We start from the raw sequence: 19754 nt of genomic DNA, 5'->3' as shown, positions 1-19754 counted from the left end.
GCACGCAGTGCTGTATCCAAAAGGCTTACACTAATACTACTTAATAAGTAGGATGATTCAATAACTGCAGTAAACAATTAGTCTTCCAAAATACAAGAATTAAAAAAATGAAGCCTTAGAAATGTATTGAAAAATTGCCAAATTTAAACGGTCACACGAAGAGAAATAGCAGAACAACTCTTGGTTCATTCGTAAAATTCCACTTATTCAAGTGAAAGACAGAAGCCTGAACCTGATCATACGTGGCTTGCTTACTGATATTAGTCCGAATCAATCCCTTGAAGCTAACGTGAAATATCTTCTTAAGAATACCCTAAAAATGGCACATTCACACAAGCGTTTCACCTTACTGACTTTACAGAAATTATTCCTAGAAAATAACTGAAATAATCAGACATGTAGCTGTCTAGGGCTTTTTCCTTTTAATAATAGATGAAAATAATGTTTTGCCTAGCCCATAATCGCTTATTAAGCCAAAAAATTAAACAAATATACACCAATATATATATATAGAAATTAATTTGTGTGTGGTTTGTTGGAAATTTTCCAAAGATCTTCTGCTATTGACTAAACTTTGCGGACTTTCTCGAAAAATCTAAATAAAGTTAAACTTTATTCTAACAACAATAAAGTTAACAAAGATATGTAAGGAAAACGGTTTATCAACTTCGTGGACAGGTTTATTAACTTTATTCATGCCGTGGGAGCCCCGCAATCCTTTTTACTACTCAAACTACGAGCCAGTGAATTGTTTTGTTTAATTTTTTAAATTTTATGGATGAGCATTTCATTTAAAATAGTAGGAATTTGTATTTTTAGGTATGTCAGAGATTTATCATCTTTTAAAAAGTTTGTGGAAGCAGTTCTGGTAGTGCTTTCCAAAATTTTGGAAAATTATTTGGAAAATCTTAAGGGAAAGCCCTCGACATCTTAGATTAAAATTTCTTTTCAAAACTTACGGGAGCTGACCCCTGGCCCTACTGTACCTAGCCCTTCTCCCCTCCAAAGAAATATTTACAATATTTTATTCCGAAAACTTAAACAAAAGAATATTTTATTCCAAATATACTATGCAGAGTTATTGTAGCAAACAAATTTTGCCTAAAACCACGCTCTACTTTATCCCCAACCATCCTAATATGCACATCTGTGCCTGAAATCACATAACTCCCATTTTTTCTTCCAATCTGTCTCTCCTGTTTCAACCGATATAGATGCAAATCCAATGAACTGCGACAACGCAAGAAGAGGAAAAACATTGACAGGCAGCAGAACGTGTAGCAGCCATATATTTGCGCATAAGGGGGTTTGGGGTAAAGTGTAGGAGAGTTGTATGATATTACCTTGGGTATGTAGGCTAAGTGGATGGTCATTTGAGCCTGGTACTGTCTCTACCCTCTATAAATGGATTTTAGTTGGAACTCGGATCGGTGTCCCTTCTGTTTTAGTATCGGTTTTAGATTGAATTTGTCAAAGCTTGGAGGTTTATCCCTCCTGTCTGTTTGAGGAGCAAAGAATTCGTAACTGAAGTTTTGTTCATTTCTATCATAAGGGTGCCCTACGTATACGACCTTACGTTTGACGGGTGAAAATAATACTTTTTTTATTTATTTGTCTTGTTTGTTTTTACAAGAATATTCCTTTAATTTTAAATTGATTCATATTTCAGTGTCTAGTAATGTCTTCAGTGTCATGATGGCAACTAATAAACTTTTTTTACTGTCCACTGGTAGATGCACGGTTATTTATTGTCAAAAATATTAGTGACTAAATGTAAATCCTTGGGTGTATTTTGATTGAGATCCCATAGAATATAACCAAGGGTTTATTTGTAGCCTGATTGTATGCCGAGAGTATAAAATTTCCGGTCACCGGGAAAAATTTGTTAGTTTAAAGTTATGAGGAAATTGGAATCACGAGAAACTTTGTAGATGATGTAGTAAGTGCAATTCAAAGCAAGAGTTATCATACATTTTATCTGATGAAAGAGATTGTGGAGAAAAATAGTTACGGAGATTTTTGTCATAGTGAGACCAAACCGTGACTAATTGTAATATCTGTTGAGATAATTCTTCAATGTATTCAGCTAAATGATCAATAACCAACCGAGAGTTTGGTTCAGTAGGTCTAAAGATATCAAGTCTCTGTATGAATTTGGTGTTTGGTGCAGCAGTCTTTATTTTATCATAGGACTCTTGACATATTGTATAGCAACAGTAGATGTTTTTGGGTTCTTTAAATACATTTTGTCACAGTTTTGAAATATTTTCCTTAAATAGTGTCGTTTTTCCAGATATTGATGGCCCACAAAGAAATGAAATGAAAGCAGTTTTGATTGATACATATTACCCTTCTTGCTGTTAAAATAGAGCTAACCGAACCTAGCGTCAATCTGTTGAATAAATACTAAATCCCTTTGTTCAAAAAGACAAAAAATAAAATATGTTTTCCTTTGATGACAAAAATGCACTACAAATTTTTAAAAAACAACATGAAATAAGCACTTGAGAAATAAACAACAGGAAATAAGCACTTAAAACCACTTAAACATTTCAAAAGAACTAAGGAAATGCCCTGCGCGGAAGGAAGGGCTGGCCTGTCATATACGACCGGAAGGCGTGGTGGCCGCTGCGGTGGTCGAGGGCTGGGGGGCCCGGGCGGGCATTGGGAAAGAAAAAATAATAATATAATATTAAACAAATTTTAAAACAACACAGATTCGACCTTGCGCAAGCAAGGAACAAACATACAAAAACACTAAAAAACACACTGCTGCAATGGAGACTGTTGGAAAAAACAGATACTCCTCCCACTATCTATTGAATTTTCTCCCGAAGGAGATGGTGTCTGTGCTGTACACATATATCCTGGTCTGAAGAGAGATAACGACCGTGTAGTAGTACCTTCACACCACCTACGCACACATAGACCTTGTCCGATATTGCTGACATGGCATTTTTCTCATCTCTAACTGTATAGTTTTTAAATTTTAATTTAGAAAAACACCACGACATTCGCTCTTGGAACTAAAATATTTTCTACATAGTTTCTGTAAGCACGAAGTTTTCCTTCATAGTGTTTAGACTTTTTGATATCCTTATTGTGCGTTTGCACAACACACCTCCGGACCTGCAAGCACACCGTGGGCAATAAAGTCGCACCCCGTCTCTGATTTTAGATATAATAACTTAATTACGGGCCTGGTGCTTTACTAGCTACGGATAAATGGAATCGTCCCAGTTGGTGTAGTCCAATCGAGAGCGAATGTATATATCATTTTCCAAATCGTCCAACAGATTGTCTTTTTTAATTTTTAACAGGAGAGAGTCAGTGTCTCCATAATACACCTGATCTTGTCCCTCCCCCGGCCATTGGAGCTTACACCCAATGTAATAAAATTTCGACGTGAGTTTCTTTGAAATTTTTTAAAATGGCACTGCCAGTGGCAATGTTTCTATTTAAAATTACACTCCTATTTTTCCATGCAAAAGGACCATATTGAAAACTATGATGGTGAACGATGTAAAGTCCAGATCAGCCATGTTTTGAGCAAATTATTTTTGTTTGGTTACAATGTCGCAACAACTCCTATGGCAAACATTCTCGCAAATCTTACCAAAGGCTGAAATTAAGATGATTTTAAAGATTCTTTTTCAACGTTCATCCTTGCCTCAGAGCTTTCACTGACAAAGATGTCAACAAAAGTCTTCATGTATGGATTTTTTTCGAATTAAATGCGCTATGGATCTCTGTAACCCTGAAACCGTTGGTTGGCATCCACCGAAAAACAAGGTGGTCTACAACAATATTCTGTTTCGAATGAAGGTCGAAAATAAGCTCTTGTCTTGAAAGTATCCAGTGCAGACCCCCATCTTCTACCAAAGAAATATTATGTTAATTCAATGGGTCCCTAGACCCGGGTCTGCTTATGCACGGAGAGCAAAATCCTTTACCAAGTTAGGAAGTTCCACTGGTATTTCACCATCAATTTCAAAAAACAATCCTTTTGGTCCATTCTCACCAATAATGGCAACGCCAGGGAAACTCGGATCACAAGGATTGTCCAGCAATTTGAAAGTCCAACATGGCAAAGAGTAGTGAGACACTGCCAATGGATAAAGGGAGTTCATATCAAGAAAAACTCCATCCGAATTTTCACCGTTGCGTTGTCCAGTCGGGTTAGTTTCCAGGATACAACCCCCGTGGATACGAACCCTTTACCGTCCCTGCATGGATCTCTCTACAAATACATGCTGCTCCACGTCGGTAATCGCACCTATTTTTTCCTTGCTGATCTTAAGAATTAAATCTATCTCTAGATGAGGATTTGATATATAACCCCCAAAATCAAACCTAAATTCCTAATAGATTTTGCGAAGCTGTACTATTCATACGGGTATATGCCCTTACACGGCAATAAAATCATACATTTGATCACATGGAAAGTAACGTTTAAAGAGGGGGGAACTAAAATTGTCTTGTTTTTGTACTTGAATTAATTGAGATAGTGATTTGGGAAAAATAATAAGAGTCTAAAAAAAAGTGTTATTCAAGCACTATGACTATTATCAACTGTTTTGCAATTGAGATCTAATTTTAGCGGCTTCTCAGATGATTTGGGCATGATTTTATAAGAAAGAGAACCATCTACCCATGCGCTATCTGCAACTTCACCTTACTGCGAGTGTGCAATCACTGTTGATACGAATTTCACGTCGTAGTCTGAGCTGAGGATATAAATTGGTAGATATTATTGCTGCTTTATCAGGTACTCCCACCTGATATAACTGGATTGCTGAAAAGATCGAGGTTGGGAACTGGCATTTCCCCACTACCTAAATAATTTCTCCTTAAAAGACCAACTACATTCTCTTATTTTTAATTGCCATCTCATCCTATGGTGATAGACTCATTGGGTAATTCACATTTCGTAGCAATGAAATTGACTTATTGGCAGCGCGCAGACTATCTTCCCAAAACAATGTCTCGAAAATCTCTACCAAAAGCATGGTATTACTAGCATCTCTTTTTGCATGGGCATAAGATGTTGCAATCGGTTCATGTTCTTTAAGACGAATCGAGTTCAATGAATCATACACGTCTGTGAGTTATCTTCCATGTCTAAGGTCACCTTGTCACTCTGCAAGAGCAAGTTTTGAAAGTTTTTGAACCACAAGATGGCGTTGATACGCAAAACTGTCTCCAGAGACTGGCACCCATGACCTTTACAGTTCTTCAGGTGGTGCTTTGATTTTAATTCTGCATGGAATCTAGAAAAAAACATTGGACAGTAGAAGGACACCTTTCTTTAAAAGTTCGTTGGCCCTCTCAAAATTTTCTATCTCCTATATTAAATTGCCCCTTTGAACAGTTAAAATATACTTTATGAAAATTTGCCACCTCCCCATCCCCCTTTTACTACCAAATTGTCCAAATAAGCCTTATTAACATTGTCTCTCAGGGGTTTATGGCCTGCAACAAGGACTGCATACTTGAAGCGCTCTATGGCCTTATCAAACAAAAGCGTTCTATGCCACCACACGTCCTCAAATCTCAAAGTTGTTTAAAATGACCTTTCTCCCTCCTACCTCTCTAAATCAATTCCTTTTTAAATTTATTACATTTAAATTTAAATTCTCAATAAATAAAACTACAGTCCCGCGTCCCCTTTCAATATAGGTATCCATCTTATTGAAAATAGTCCCTATCTAGTCTTAAAAACACCCTCAGAACTATGCAAGTCGTTCTGTTCCAAAAATATCCTTGCCCTAATAAGAGTTACCACTGAAAGATATAGAAGATCATTCATCCCTTCCTCTCCTCACTTCACTTTTATCTTATAGTTTTAGTGTTTGATTTGCAATTGCGAACTTTGTAACTCTTGCTAGCTAGATTTTTGTTTAGATTTGTTTTCCCTGTTTTAACTTTAAGAGTTTTTATCGTTTTACTTTTTATTGATTACAATTTTATGATTTTGTACTGACACTAAAGTGCGAATTCAGCATTTTTGGGTTTGTGTAAGCCGCTCTGTTGCAATAAATCTTGTCTCATCACGCAGCCATATCTGCAATATCTTAAGAACATGTAAGGATATTAACTTAAGGCATTCAGGGCCACTATTACTACTGTTGCTATTGTGACTGTATATGAGACTGGGTATGATGCAACTGTGACCACTTCGAAAAGTTACAACTTGCAACTGTGATTTCTTGTAACAGCTACTATAATCATTTGTGACTAATATCAGGGAATGGTAAGGGGGGGGGGTGTTGAACTTTGAAACTTTAATGTTAAAAAGTATCATTTTAATATTTTGATCGTTTGATGGAACTTTGATGTTGAAAAAAATTGATGTTGAAATGGGGATTGTTAAAAAAATTGAAACATAAATAATCAATAACGAACAGAAATTAATTTAAAAAAAACTTTTTAAAAAGAAGTTTTTGAAGGAAAGATAAGGAGCCATATTAAACTCAAGATCAGCAGAAATAAATTCTCATAATAACTCAAACCAAAAACGACCAGAAATTACTATCAAAAAATAAATTAAACCAAGTTGAACAGGAATTAGATAAAAAATCATAGCCAGCGAATATACTACAGGTACTAAAGTAAATGAATAGATTAATCTCAAAACGATAAAGCTTAGATTGAATATTCAAATGAGAAAAAAAAAACAAACAAAAACCACTACAAACAAGAGTATGGCTATTACTTCCTTCCCCATCCCCTAACTGTGAAATTCTAAAGCCTAATACGTCATTTTTATATTACTGAGAAAGAACTATATTGTATATATTTGCTTTTGTGCTTAAAATCTTGAATTGCTGATCGTTCAGCAATTAATATCATTGTATCTCAAATATTCAGTTTAATTTTACTAGTTCTTTCCAAGGACTGTGCAAGACGTACAATTCCACCAAAGTGCAAATGATTCAGCAGGCGTTGGATTTTGCAGCGGGGAGGGGGAAGGGGTAGTAGCCATACTTTTGTTTGTAGTGATTCTTATTTGTTTTAAGTTTTATTTGAATATTCAATTTAGATTTTACTCAATTTACATACTATTCAATTTAATTTTATAAAAGCAGCTGATCTTGTTTATAGACAAAAAATTCAGACGTTGATTCTTTCTTTCATACTGAATCTCTTCTAAAACTTTAAATGTGTAATTTTCAACTAGGACAAGTAATCGAATTTAAAATTAAATAAAGCTCAGGAACAGCCGACAAAATAAAACTCGACGTTAAGGCAGACAAAAAAACTGGAGGAGAGTCCTCAGAAGAATCCAACATTGGATCTTTCATTGCACTTTCATTGCACTTTCAGAACTAAAACCAGAGAATAAGACACTAATGACTGAAAATTAAGGTAAAATTTTATTTTATCAAAATTTCAATGGGTAGGCTATAGATATGTCAAGTAAACAAATTTCTAAGATTTTGAAATCAGAAGAGGGTTAATCTAGAAGCTTGACAATAACTCCTCAGAGTTTTTTTGCTGGCCCTGGATTCACTACTGAAAGTTCAATTTTCCTAACGTAACCCCTTTCTAAAATTGCAAATTTTAGCTAAACTAGGATTTTATTCATACTTTAGCTTGGGGTCTACCATGAAAATCAAACCAAAGGGTTGTATTCAGAATGGGCTAGAATTCTAATAATAAAAAATTCAGCATGTATGCTATTAAACTAGGCTAAGTAATGACTTAATTTTTACCTTCTATGCTCATTAAAACTTGAAATGTCTTCCCAGGCCTTCAAGACTAAATGTTTTTGATTATAGTGACCCTCATGTGTTTTGTCATAAGTTATGGGACGACACTTAACAAATATGATTAATTCTTCAGTAACGTCCTGTTTTCTATTTAAGAATTAACGACGCTTCTTGACTACTATGGTCCCTGCGTCGGCCCTGCAGTGCATTCCTGCAGCGTGATTCGATCTCTGGGTCCCGTATTACCAAGCTAAGGTCAAATCCACTGCGCCACCACAGGACTTCAGTAACGTCCATTTGATTCAACAATTGGTTTTAAATTCAAAATGCCACATGCATTTTTTGGCGGATATAACGAACTATTTCCAGGCAACCACTGGACCGTCGTGACGCATCTACTTGCAGCAAAAAAAGGAGGAAAATTGACGGCTGGTGCAAAAATGGCAATTTACGCGTGAAATCGTATCAGTGGGAAGCCAGGGATAGAGTACGAGGATCCACGCAAAGCACTGACCACTGACAAGCACAGACTGGTAGCTTCGTTTTCAGACCACCCATATCCAGCACGGAGTTCGATACGGGTTGTGCGGATTAAAGTTTTTAGATCCTTGTCAAGCACGGGTAAATGTCTTCTCAGTACCCATGTCCAATCATGCTATTCTGGCGAGTTACAGTTTTGAGAAACCCCTGTCCAACACGCTTGGAATCAGTAAGATGAAAACGCTTTATAGTTATGCTGGGTTGAACATGATAACCGTGAAAACAATTTTTGTCGAACCCGGTGCCTGAATCACAAATCACGGATTTGCCCTGACCTTATAATTAATCAGTTGAAAAAATTTGAAAATCTAAGACGTGACAGTAGGAGCAAATATGACTGAATTTCTAAAAGAAAAAACAGTTTTTCAACGACTTCCTGAAAATGTCATACCAGTACATTATGAGATAATGCTAGAACCCAACCTGGAAGATTTTAATTTTGCTGGAGAAACAAACATTACTATCAAGGTGAAATAATTCAGTCTAGTTTTCAGGGCTCATTTCTTTTGAAAATAAGATAAACAATCAGTTTTAAGGCAAACTCTCTCAAATCAAAGATGAGGATCACTTTGTAAATGTATAGGAGTTGGCTTTTTCTGGAGGATAAATAGGCTACAAAACATAGGCCTACACTAAAACTTGGCTACCATTACATTCTTTATTTTGTCATGGTCACATGGTCATGGTCAATTTTCTGAAGCTGTACTTTGTGCTCCTTTTTTATAGTTTCAGACATACCTACAATTATAAATTTGCTTGGTATAGCCTATATGAGATTTTGTAATGGACATGGGGCAAGGTGACACATCCCCTGATGGTCCCATATGTTGTCCAAGGAATATCTAATGACTAAAATAAAGTGCCAAAATAGTGAATATCTTATTTTTCAGTATCAAGTATGGTTCTATTAGTCTACAGTACAGTTCCACAAGTATATATATATATATATATATATATATATATATATATATATATATATATATATATATATATATATATATACTAGCTGTTGGGGTGTTGCTTTGCACCACAGCAACACCTAGTTGGTGGGGGCACATTGCACCCCCCAAGCCTCCCCGTGCACATAAGTCATTACACACCATTGTAGTTGTGTCCCTGTGTCCCACCTGTGAATATAGATATATATATATATATGGTTTTAACTACGTAAAACTTGCGAATATACAACATTCTTTGCTGTCCCATTGTCTTTGCATATAAATAGATTGTCAGGTTATCCCCCTGTTTCCCCCGGTGTCCCCGTTGTAGTTGTGTCCCTGTGTCCCCGGTCGTCATTTATATTCCCTGTGTCCCGGGTCCCGGTCATCATTTGTATCCCGGTGTCCCGGTCTGTATATACATTCGTTTTTTAGTTTTGTTTTTCTCCTTTATTTTTTTCCTTTTTTTTTCTTTTTTAGCTTATTTAGATTTTTAGATTTTTTAGTTTTTTTTATTAGTTTTTAGTTTTTATTTCTTTTTAGTTTTTTTGTCCCGGTCGTCATTTATATCCCCCTGTTTCCCCCGGTGTCCCCGTTGTAGTTGTGTCCCTGTGTCCCGGTCGTTATTTATATTCCCTGTGTCCCGGTCGTCATTTGTATCCCGGTGTACCGGTCTGTATATACATTCGTTTTTTAGTTTTGTTTTTCTCCTTTATTTTTTTCCTTTTTTTTTCTTTTTTAGTTTATTTAGATTTTTAGATTTTTTAGTTTTTTTATTAGTTTTTAGTTTTTTTTTCTTTTTAGTTTTTTTGTAGTTTTTACCTTCTTTTTAGTTTTGTTAATTTTTTTTTTTACTTGTGTCCTGGTCGTCATTTATACTCCCTGTGTCCCGGTGCTTTGTTGATTGCTAATCGAACATTCCTTTTGTCCTGGTCGCTTTCTCTTTGAGTGTCGTCATTTATTTTTTTCTTTTTTAGTTCTTTTAGTTTTTACCTTTTTTAGTTTTTTTTTAGTTTTTAGTTTTTTTAGTTTTTTACCTTTTTTTAGTTTTTTTAGTTTTTTAGCTTTTTTATTTTTTTTATTAGTTTTTAGTTTTTTTGTAGTTTTTGCCTTTTTTTTTAGTTTTTTGTCCTGGTCGCTTTCTCTTTGAGTGTCGTCATTTATTAGTTTTTTCCTTTTTTTTTTAGTTTTTTATTGGTTTTTACCTTTATTTTAGCTTATTTTTCAGTTTTTTTCCTTTTTTTTAGTTTTTTTTTATTTTTTATTTTTTTTAGTTTTTTACCTTTTTTTAGTTTTTTTAGTTTTTTTAGTTTTTTAGCTTTTTTACTTTTTTTATTAGTTTTTAGTTTTTTTTTGTAGTTTTTGCCTTTTTTTAGTTTTTTCAGTTTTTTTTTTAGTTTTTTATTGGTTTTTACCTTTATAGTTTTTTTAGTTTTTTAGCTTTTTTATTTTTTTTATTAGTTTTTAGTTTTTTTTGTAGTTTTTGCCTTTTTTTAGTTTTTTCAGTTTTGACGTCACCTAATCCAGTTTTTTCAGGTGACGTCACCTGACACATCCATCCACACATCCATCCACACATCCACAGACAGACAACTTATTTTTATATATATAGATAGATATATATATATATATATATATATCTATATATATAAAAATAAGTTGTCTGTCTGTGGATGTGTGGATGGATGTGTGGATGGATGTGTCAGGTGACGTCACCTGAAAAAACTGGATTAGGTGACGTCAAAACTGAAAAAACTAAACAAAGGCAAAAACTACAAAAAAAACTAAAAACTAATAAAAAAAATAAAAAAGCTAAAAAACTAAAAAAACTATAAAGGTAAAAACCAATAAAAAACTAAAAAAAAAACTGAAAAAACTAAAAAAAGGCAAAAACTACAAAAAAAAACTAAAAACTAATAAAAAAAGTAAAAAAGCTAAAAAACTAAAAAAACTAAAAAAACTAAAAAAAGGTAAAAAACTAAAAAAATAAAAAATAAAAAAAAACTAAAAAAAAGGAAAAAACTGAAAAATAAGCTAAAATAAAGGTAAAAACCAATAAAAAACTAAAAAAAAAAAGGAAAAAACTAATAAATGACGACACTCAAAGAGAAAGCGACCAGGACAAAAAACTAAAAAAAAAGGCAAAAACTACAAAAAAACTAAAAACTAATAAAAAAAATAAAAAAGCTAAAAAACTAAAAAAACTAAAAAAAGGTAAAAAACTAAAAAAACTAAAAACTAAAAAAAAACTAAAAAAGGTAAAAACTAAAAGAACTAAAAAAGAAAAAAATAAATGACGACACTCAAAGAGAAAGCGACCAGGACAAAAGGAATGTTCGATTAGCAATCAACAAAGCACCGGGACACAGGGAGTATAAATGACGACCAGGACACAAGTAAAAAAAAAAATTAACAAAACTAAAAAGAAGGTAAAAACTACAAAAAAACTAAAAAGAAAAAAAACTAAAAACTAATAAAAAAACTAAAAAATCTAAAAATCTAAATAAACTAAAAAAGAAAAAAAAAGGAAAAAAATAAAGGAGAAAAACAAAACTAAAAAACGAATGTATATACAGACCGGTACACCGGGATACAAATGACGACCGGGACACAGGGAATATAAATAACGACCGGGACACAGGACACAACTACAACGGGGACACCGGGGGAAACAGGGGGATATAAATGACGACCGGGACAAAAAAACTAAAAAGAAATAAAAACTAAAAACTAATAAAAAAACTAAAAAATCTAAAAATCTAAATAAGCTAAAAAAGAAAAAAAAAGGAAAAAAATAAAGGAGAAAAACAAAACTAAAAAACGAATGTATATACAGACCGGGACACCGGGATACAAATGATGACCGGAACCCGGGACACAGGGAATATAAATGACGACCGGGACACAGGGACACAACTACAACGGGGACACCGGGGGAAACAGGGGGATAACCTGACAATCTATTTATATGCAAAGACAATGGGACAGCAAAGAATGTTGTATATTCGCAAGTTTTACGTAGTTAAAACCATATATATATATATATATATCTATATTCACAGGTGGGACATAGGGACACAACTACAATGGCGCGTAACTATTATGGCGCGTAACGACTTACGCGCGCGGGGGGGCTTGGGGGGGGCGCGAAGCGCCCCCACCAACTAGGTGTTGGGGTGGCGCGAAGCGCCACCCCAACAGCTAGTATATATATATATACTAGCTGTTGGGGTGTTGCTTTGCACCACAGCAACACCTAGTTGGTGGGGGCACATAACATATATATATGTTTTTAACTATGTAAAACTTGCGAATATACAACATTCTTCAATGTCCCATTGTCTGTGCATATAAATAGATTGTCAGGTTTACTGACTCTTGAACATGCAACATAAAATTGTCCATGGGTAAAACAATCCATATTCAGATCTATACCTGATTATTCTAATGATTGCCCTTGAGCTTTGTTGATGGTGATTACTAATTGAACATTCTCTGTGTCTTTGTTGTCATTTATATATCCCCCTGTGCCCCTGGCATCCCCCTTGTAGCTGTGTCCTGGTTGTCATTTATATTCCCAGTATCCTGGTCATCATTTGTGTCCCAGTATCCCAGTCTGTAATTTCTCTTTGAGCATCCAGGTCATCATTTATATTCCCTGTGTCCCAGTCTCTAATTTATATTTGAGTGTCCTGGTTGTCATTTATATCTCCCTGTTGTTATTTGTGTACTAGTGTCCCAGTCTGTAATTTCTCTTTGAGTGTCCCAGTCATCATTTATATTCCCTGTGTCCCGGTTTTTAGTTTTCTTTTTCTCCTTTATTTTTCAGTTTTTTTCCTTTTTTTTAGTTTTTTTCTTTTTTAGTTTTTAGTTTTGTTTAGTTTTTTTATTAGTTTTTATTTTTTTTTCTTTTTAGTTTTTTTGTAGGTTTTATCTTTTTTAGTTTTTTTTATTTGTTTTTTAGTTTTTAGTTTTTTACCCTTTTTTATTTTTTTTTAGTTTTTTAGCGTTTTTAGTTTTTTTAGTATTTTCTTTTTAGTTTTTTTTTTGTATTTTTTAGCTTTTTTCTTCTTTTGTATTAATGCTAAAGCCAAGGTTTGAACTTGGAACCTCTTGGACCTGGAACCTGGAACATAATGCTTTACCAACTCAGCTACTTTGGCTTGAATACATTCATTTTTGAATTGGTATATAATGAAATAATTCAGATGTCATATAGCCTAATGACATCACTCAACAGACAGACAGACAACTTATTTATATATATATATATATATATACTAGCTGTTGGGGTGGCGCTTCGCGCCACCCCAACACCTAGTTGGTGGGGGCGCTTCGCGCCCCCCCCAAGCCCCCCCGCGCGCGTAAGTCGTTACGCGCCATAATAGTTACGCGCCATTGTAGTTGTGTCCCTATGTCCCACCTGTGAATATAGATATATATATATATATATGGTTTTAACTACGTAAAACTTGCGAATATACAACATTCTTTGCTGTCCCATTGTCTTTGCATATAAATAGATTGTCAGGTTATCCCCCTGTTTCCCCCGGTGTCCCCGTTGTAGTTGTGTCCCTGTGTCCCGGTCGTCATTTATATTCCCTGTGTCCCGGGTCCCGGTCATCATTTGTATCCCGGTGTCCCGGTCTGTATATACATTCGTTTTTTAGTTTTGTTTTTCTCCTTTATTTTTTTCCTTTTTTTTTCTTTTTTAGCTTATTTAGATTTTTAGATTTTTTAGTTTTTTTTATTAGTTTTTAGTTTTTATTTCTTTTTAGTTTTTTTGTCCCGGTCGTCATTTATATCCCCCTGTTTCCCCCGGTGTCCCCGTTGTAGTTGTGTCCCTGTGTCCCGGTCGTTATTTATATTCCCTGTGTCCCGGTCGTCATTTGTATCCCGGTGTACCGGTCTGTATATACATTCGTTTTTTAGTTTTGTTTTTCTCCTTTATTTTTTTCCTTTTTTTTTTCTTTTTAGTTTATTTAGATTTTTAGATTTTTTAGTTTTTTTATTAGTTTTTAGTTTTTTTTTCTTTTTAGTTTTTTTGTAGTTTTTACCTTCTTTTTAGTTTTGTTAATTTTTTTTTTTACTTGTGTCCTGGTCGTCATTTATACTCCCTGTGTCCCGGTGCTTTGTTGATTGCTAATCGAACATTCCTTTTGTCCTGGTCGCTTTCTCTTTGAGTGTCGTCATTTATTTTTTTCTTTTTTAGTTCTTTTAGTTTTTACCTTTTTTAGTTTTTTTTTAGTTTTTAGTTTTTTTAGTTTTTTACCTTTTTTTAGTTTTTTTAGTTTTTTAGCTTTTTTATTTTTTTTATTAGTTTTTAGTTTTTTTGTAGTTTTTGCCTTTTTTTTTAGTTTTTTGTCCTGGTCGCTTTCTCTTTGAGTGTCGTCATTTATTAGTTTTTTTCCTTTTTTTTTTTAGTTTTTTATTGGTTTTTACCTTTATTTTAGCTTATTTTTCAGTTTTTTTCCTTTTTTTTAGTTTTTTTTTATTTTTTATTTTTTTTAGTTTTTACCTTTTTTTAGTTTTTTTAGTTTTTTTAGTTTTTTAGCTTTTTTACTTTTTTTATTAGTTTTTAGTTTTTTTTTGTAGTTTTTGCCTTTTTTTAGTTTTTTCAGTTTTTTTTTTAGTTTTTTATTGGTTTTTACCTTTATAGTTTTTTTAGTTTTTTAGCTTTTTTATTTTTTTTATTAGTTTTTAGTTTTTTTTGTAGTTTTTTGCCTTTTTTTAGTTTTTTCAGTTTTGACGTCACCTAATCCAGTTTTTTCAGGTGACGTCACCTGACACATCCATCCACACATCCATCCACACATCCACAGACAGACAACTTATTTTTATATATATAGATATATATATATATATATATATATATATATATATATATATATATATATATATATATATATATATATATATATATATATATATATATATCTATATATATAAAAATAAGTTGTTTGTGGGTTATGTCTGTCTGTCTGTCTGTCTGTCCGCATATGATGTCTGAATTATTTCATCATATATCAATTCAAAAACAGAGATTCCAGGTTCGAACCTTGAATACAAAAGAAGAAAAAAACTAAAAAAGGTAAAAACTACAAAAAAACTAAAAAGGAAAAAACTAAAAAAACTAAAAAAGCTAGAATACTAAAAAAAAAAACTAATAAAAGTTAAAAAACTAAAAACTAAAAAAGAAAAAAAACTAAAAAAACGTAAAAACTACAAAACTAAAACCTAAAAAAAACTAAAAAAAGGTAAAAACGAAAAAAAACTAAAACGAAAGAAAAACTAAAAACTAATAAAAAAAAAACTAAAAACTGAAAAAGAAAAAAGACTAAAAAGAAAAAAAAAAAAACTAAAAAAGCTAAAAAAAAGGGTAAGAACCAATAATAAAACTAAAAGACACAGGGACACAACTACAATGGCGCGTAACTAATATTGGTAGAGCGCCGGGGGGACAGGGGGATATATAAATGACGACAGGGGCACAGGGAATGTTCGATTAGCAATCACCATCAACTCACCATCAAAGCTCAAGGGCAATCATTAGAATCATGAGGTATAACTAAAAGAAACTAAAAAAAGGTAAAAAACTAAAATCTAAAAAAAAGACCAATTCAAAAACGAATGTATATACAGACCGGGACACAGGGAATATAAATGACGACCGGGACACTCAAAGAGAGATTTCAGACTGGGACACCAGGACACAAATGACGACCGGGACACAGGGAAGAAAATAATTGACGACTGAGACACAGGGATTGTTTGAATAGAAATTACAGACTGGGACACCGGGATACAAATGACGACCGGACATTGGGACACAGGGAATATAAATGACGACCGGAACACTCAAAGAGAAATTACAAACTGGGACATCAGGACACAAATGACGACCGGGACACAGGGAATATAAATGCTATTTATATGCACAGACAATGGGACAGCAAAGAATGTTGTATATTCGCATGTTTTATGTAGTTAAAAATATATATTTATATCTATCTCTATTCACAGGTGGGACACAGGGACACAGCTACAATGGCGCGTAACTAATATGGCGCGTAATGACTTACGCGCGGGGGGGCTTGGGGGGCGCGAAGCGCCCCACCAACTTGGTGTTGGGGTTTTCTTCTAACCTTCCGTGTCTTTGCTCTTTATTTTCAGTTTTGACTCACTCACATGCTTGGGGTTGCATGTCTTTGCTCTTCATTTTCATTTTTCATATGTCAACACTGTTCTCCTACCTGTATGTGTCTTTGCTCTTTATTTTTGAGTTTCCTACATTCTCAGTGTTGAATGTTTTCTGACTGCATGTGTCTTTGCTCTTCGTTTTCATTTTTGACATGCTCTAATTATTATTTTGTATATCTTCTAACCACCCATGTCTTTGCTCTTCATTTTCATTTTTGACATGTACATGGATTTTTATTACTTCAGACAATTTAGCAGTGGCCTTTGCTTTAGCTGCCTATTGTGGTGTCAGTACAGTTGATGGTCCAGGTTGTTGATGTTCATCCATTGTGAATTTAATTTGTTTGGGCTGTTTCTTGATCTTATCATGTTTGATAGTTCAGATGTTGGTTTCAAAGAATCATTATCTGTAATAACTGTAAATTTTTGTCTTTTGCCCCTTTATACAGAAATGAAATTACATAAAGAAGTGATTGCATTAGATAAATAACTGGTTACATTGAAAACTCAACAATCTCATTTATATGATGAATGACATCATATGACATAATAGGAGGAAATTTTTTTGTTAGACATCATGTTATTGCAATATAAGGAAACTTTTATGTTAGTGCATGACATCATTTGCAAAAACCAAAATTAAGACTCTTAATAAATTTTCTCAAACTTCTTAGGCTACCTATCTAGATTATTTCTTTAGGCAAAAATATCCAAGCATATCAATTTTCCTGAAAAAATATAGAACCATTTTTGATAAACAGAATAAAAAAAGATACAATAAATATACAATTATTTCATATTTCTCTGTTTTGTTGAGTCTTTTGATGATGTTATTCCTTTCTTTTGACAGATTTCTTTGTTGTCAAACTGATGAAATTTACCTTCCCCTGAGTGAGAACAATAGAATTATGACTGTAAGTATTGTTTGAAAGGATTTAAAAAGTGGATGACAATGGAAAGAAACGCAATGAATTAATTAATAGAAAAATGCTGTTAATATGAAGCTATGACTTCATTATTAGTTTTTTATGTGTTCCTAGGGCTAGCCTGTATTGTGACCATTGGAGCTGTTCTTAAGGGGGGACCAAGTCTGCTACCCTGGGTGATGGAGTTTTTTTTTTTGGGGGGGGGGGTGGCATCAGGGATGGGATATAGATATGCCTTTTTGATTACTTGGGCACATATAGTTTCTTTCAATTTAACTCACAATGCACCTCAGCATTTCCCAAAATTTTGTCTCAATACTTTTAGCATTTTTGGACACACCCACAATCAAATATTCCCCCCTTTCCTAATGATAATCCTGTATTTCAAATGTTGACAAATTGAATAATTTACATTCCTTTCCCCTGAGGCACTTGAGGACCTGCAATTATGTAGATAGGTGTCATCTGGTACACACTGGGAAATGTCCCAGTGTAAACTATTTTTTCCTGTTCTACTATATACCAGATGACATCCATCAGCAAAATCAAGCATTATTTCATTTTCTGAAAATTTTGCCATAAGATAGCCACGCAAGACCTGATAATTTTTCTTTTGTTTCATATCAAAAGCACTAAATTTTACAGAAGTAAGAAAGAATAAACAAAGAAAATTCAAAGGAAATTTTTTTGGGTGGTATTTCCTGAACTTTGAGGTAGGTTTACTCAGAAACAAACATTATAACATACCCAAATTTTTTATGGCACTTGGTATTAACCAAGTGACATATAGCAATCACAAATTCTGTTGGTCTGTAGGTCTGTCTGTCTGTCCTGGTTTTGCCACTTTAGGCACTTCCAGGTAAGCTAAAACAATGAAATTTGGCAGGCGTATCTGGCACCAGACCAGATTAAATTAGAAATAGTCGTTTTCGGAATTTGACCATCTGGGGGGGGGGGGTGTGGGGGCTGGTTAATTTGGGAAAAATAGAAAAAATGAAGTATTTTTAACTTACAAACAGGTGATGGGATCTTAATGAAATTTAATGTTAGGAAGAATATCGTGTCTCAGAGCTTTCATTTTAAATCCTGACCAAATCCAGTGACATTGGGGGGAGTTGGAGGGGGGAACCTAAAATCTTGGAAAATTGTTAGAGTGGAGGAATCAAGATGAAGCTTGGTTGGTAGAACAAGCAAATGTTGTAGATACGTGATTTACGTAACCATACTGGATTTGCTCTCTTTGGGGGAGTTAGGGTGGGGTTCAGTGCTTTGGTGAGTTTGGTGCTTCTGGACGTGCTAGGACAGTGAAAATTGGTAGGCTTGTCAGGGAGCTGCACAAATTGACTTGATAAAGTCGTTTTCCCTGATTCGATCATTTGGGGGGGGGGCTGAAGGGAGAGGAAAAATTAGAAAAAATGAGGTATTTATAACTTACGAGTGGGTGATTGGATCTTAATGAATTTTGATATTTAGAAGGACCTCATGATTCAGAGCTCTTATTTTAAACCCCAACCAGCATAAAGTCTCTGATTTTCCTTTTAAATCAATCTATTGATTCTTAGTATTTTGCTAGAGCTCATACCATATGAGCTTTTGGCCCTTCCGGTCTTGTCACAAGTGCCATATGAGCTCTTAGCTCTTGTTTTATCTGGATTGTTGAATATCAAACTATCTATGCTTTATGGCATTTATAATAAAAAAAAATGCTAGATGGCAGAAAGGTGACCTGACACACTGTGTACCATATCTCAGTGTATATCACTCTCCCCTATAAATCATAGACATACTCTATCATGGATATGTTCAATCTCAGGCAAGTAGAATGTGCAATGGAAGTGGTTAATATATTTTGAAAGAATACAAAACAACACTTGAAGTTGTGTGTTGACCATGAATCTAGTTTTTTATTTAATTTTAAAAACAAAGGTTTTTGAGGGAAGTAAAGAGCAATGTTGAAATTTAAAACAATCAAAAATTATTGCTTCATAGTCTTTCTAACGTGTATAAATAAAACTAGTACAAATAAACCAAATAATCACATTTCCCTATGTTTGTGTATAGAAAACTAGCACTTTACTGACACACAAAAACCAAGCATAAAAAACAAGAATGTTTATTTATTAGTTAAAAGTGAGTATGTAGGCTGACAACAAAAAACTAATCTTTAAAGCTTTTCACAGTCTTACACCAGCTGTGATATCTGTAACTTTCAGTATACACCTAAATTATCTTAAAAACACAATCATACAAAATAAATACTTTTTCAGTAATCACAAATTCATGGAACAGCATGCAGAAATATTGGAAGAATTTATCAGGTAACATTTTGGTCTCACCAGCTGAAATACCATTAGTGAGTAATGAACAATATTAAATTGTAAGAAATATGCTGTAGTATTACTTAAAATGAAGATCAAATAAGCCGTAATTTGAACTAT

General features: G+C 33.7%; 1 protein-coding gene across 1 annotated transcript in view; it reads left to right on the top strand.

The window, feature by feature from the left end:
• Positions 1–8532: 8532 nt before the first annotated feature.
• LOC136027934 (puromycin-sensitive aminopeptidase-like) overlaps positions 8533–19754 on the top strand; it is a 102599-nt gene continuing 91377 nt past the window's right edge. Inside the window, exon 1 of the mRNA XM_065705402.1 lies at positions 8533–8720. Within this exon, the coding sequence (XP_065561474.1) occupies positions 8586–8720 (135 nt within the window). The 5' untranslated portion in view covers positions 8533–8585. The remainder of the gene's footprint in view (positions 8721–19754) is intronic.

This window comes from Artemia franciscana, chromosome 1 (genome assembly GCF_032884065.1).
Source record: "Artemia franciscana chromosome 1, ASM3288406v1, whole genome shotgun sequence".
Classification (NCBI taxonomy): domain Eukaryota; kingdom Metazoa; phylum Arthropoda; class Branchiopoda; order Anostraca; family Artemiidae; genus Artemia; species Artemia franciscana.
Note: the sequence above shows the minus strand (reverse complement) of the source record. Positions and strands in the feature narration are given on the sequence as shown.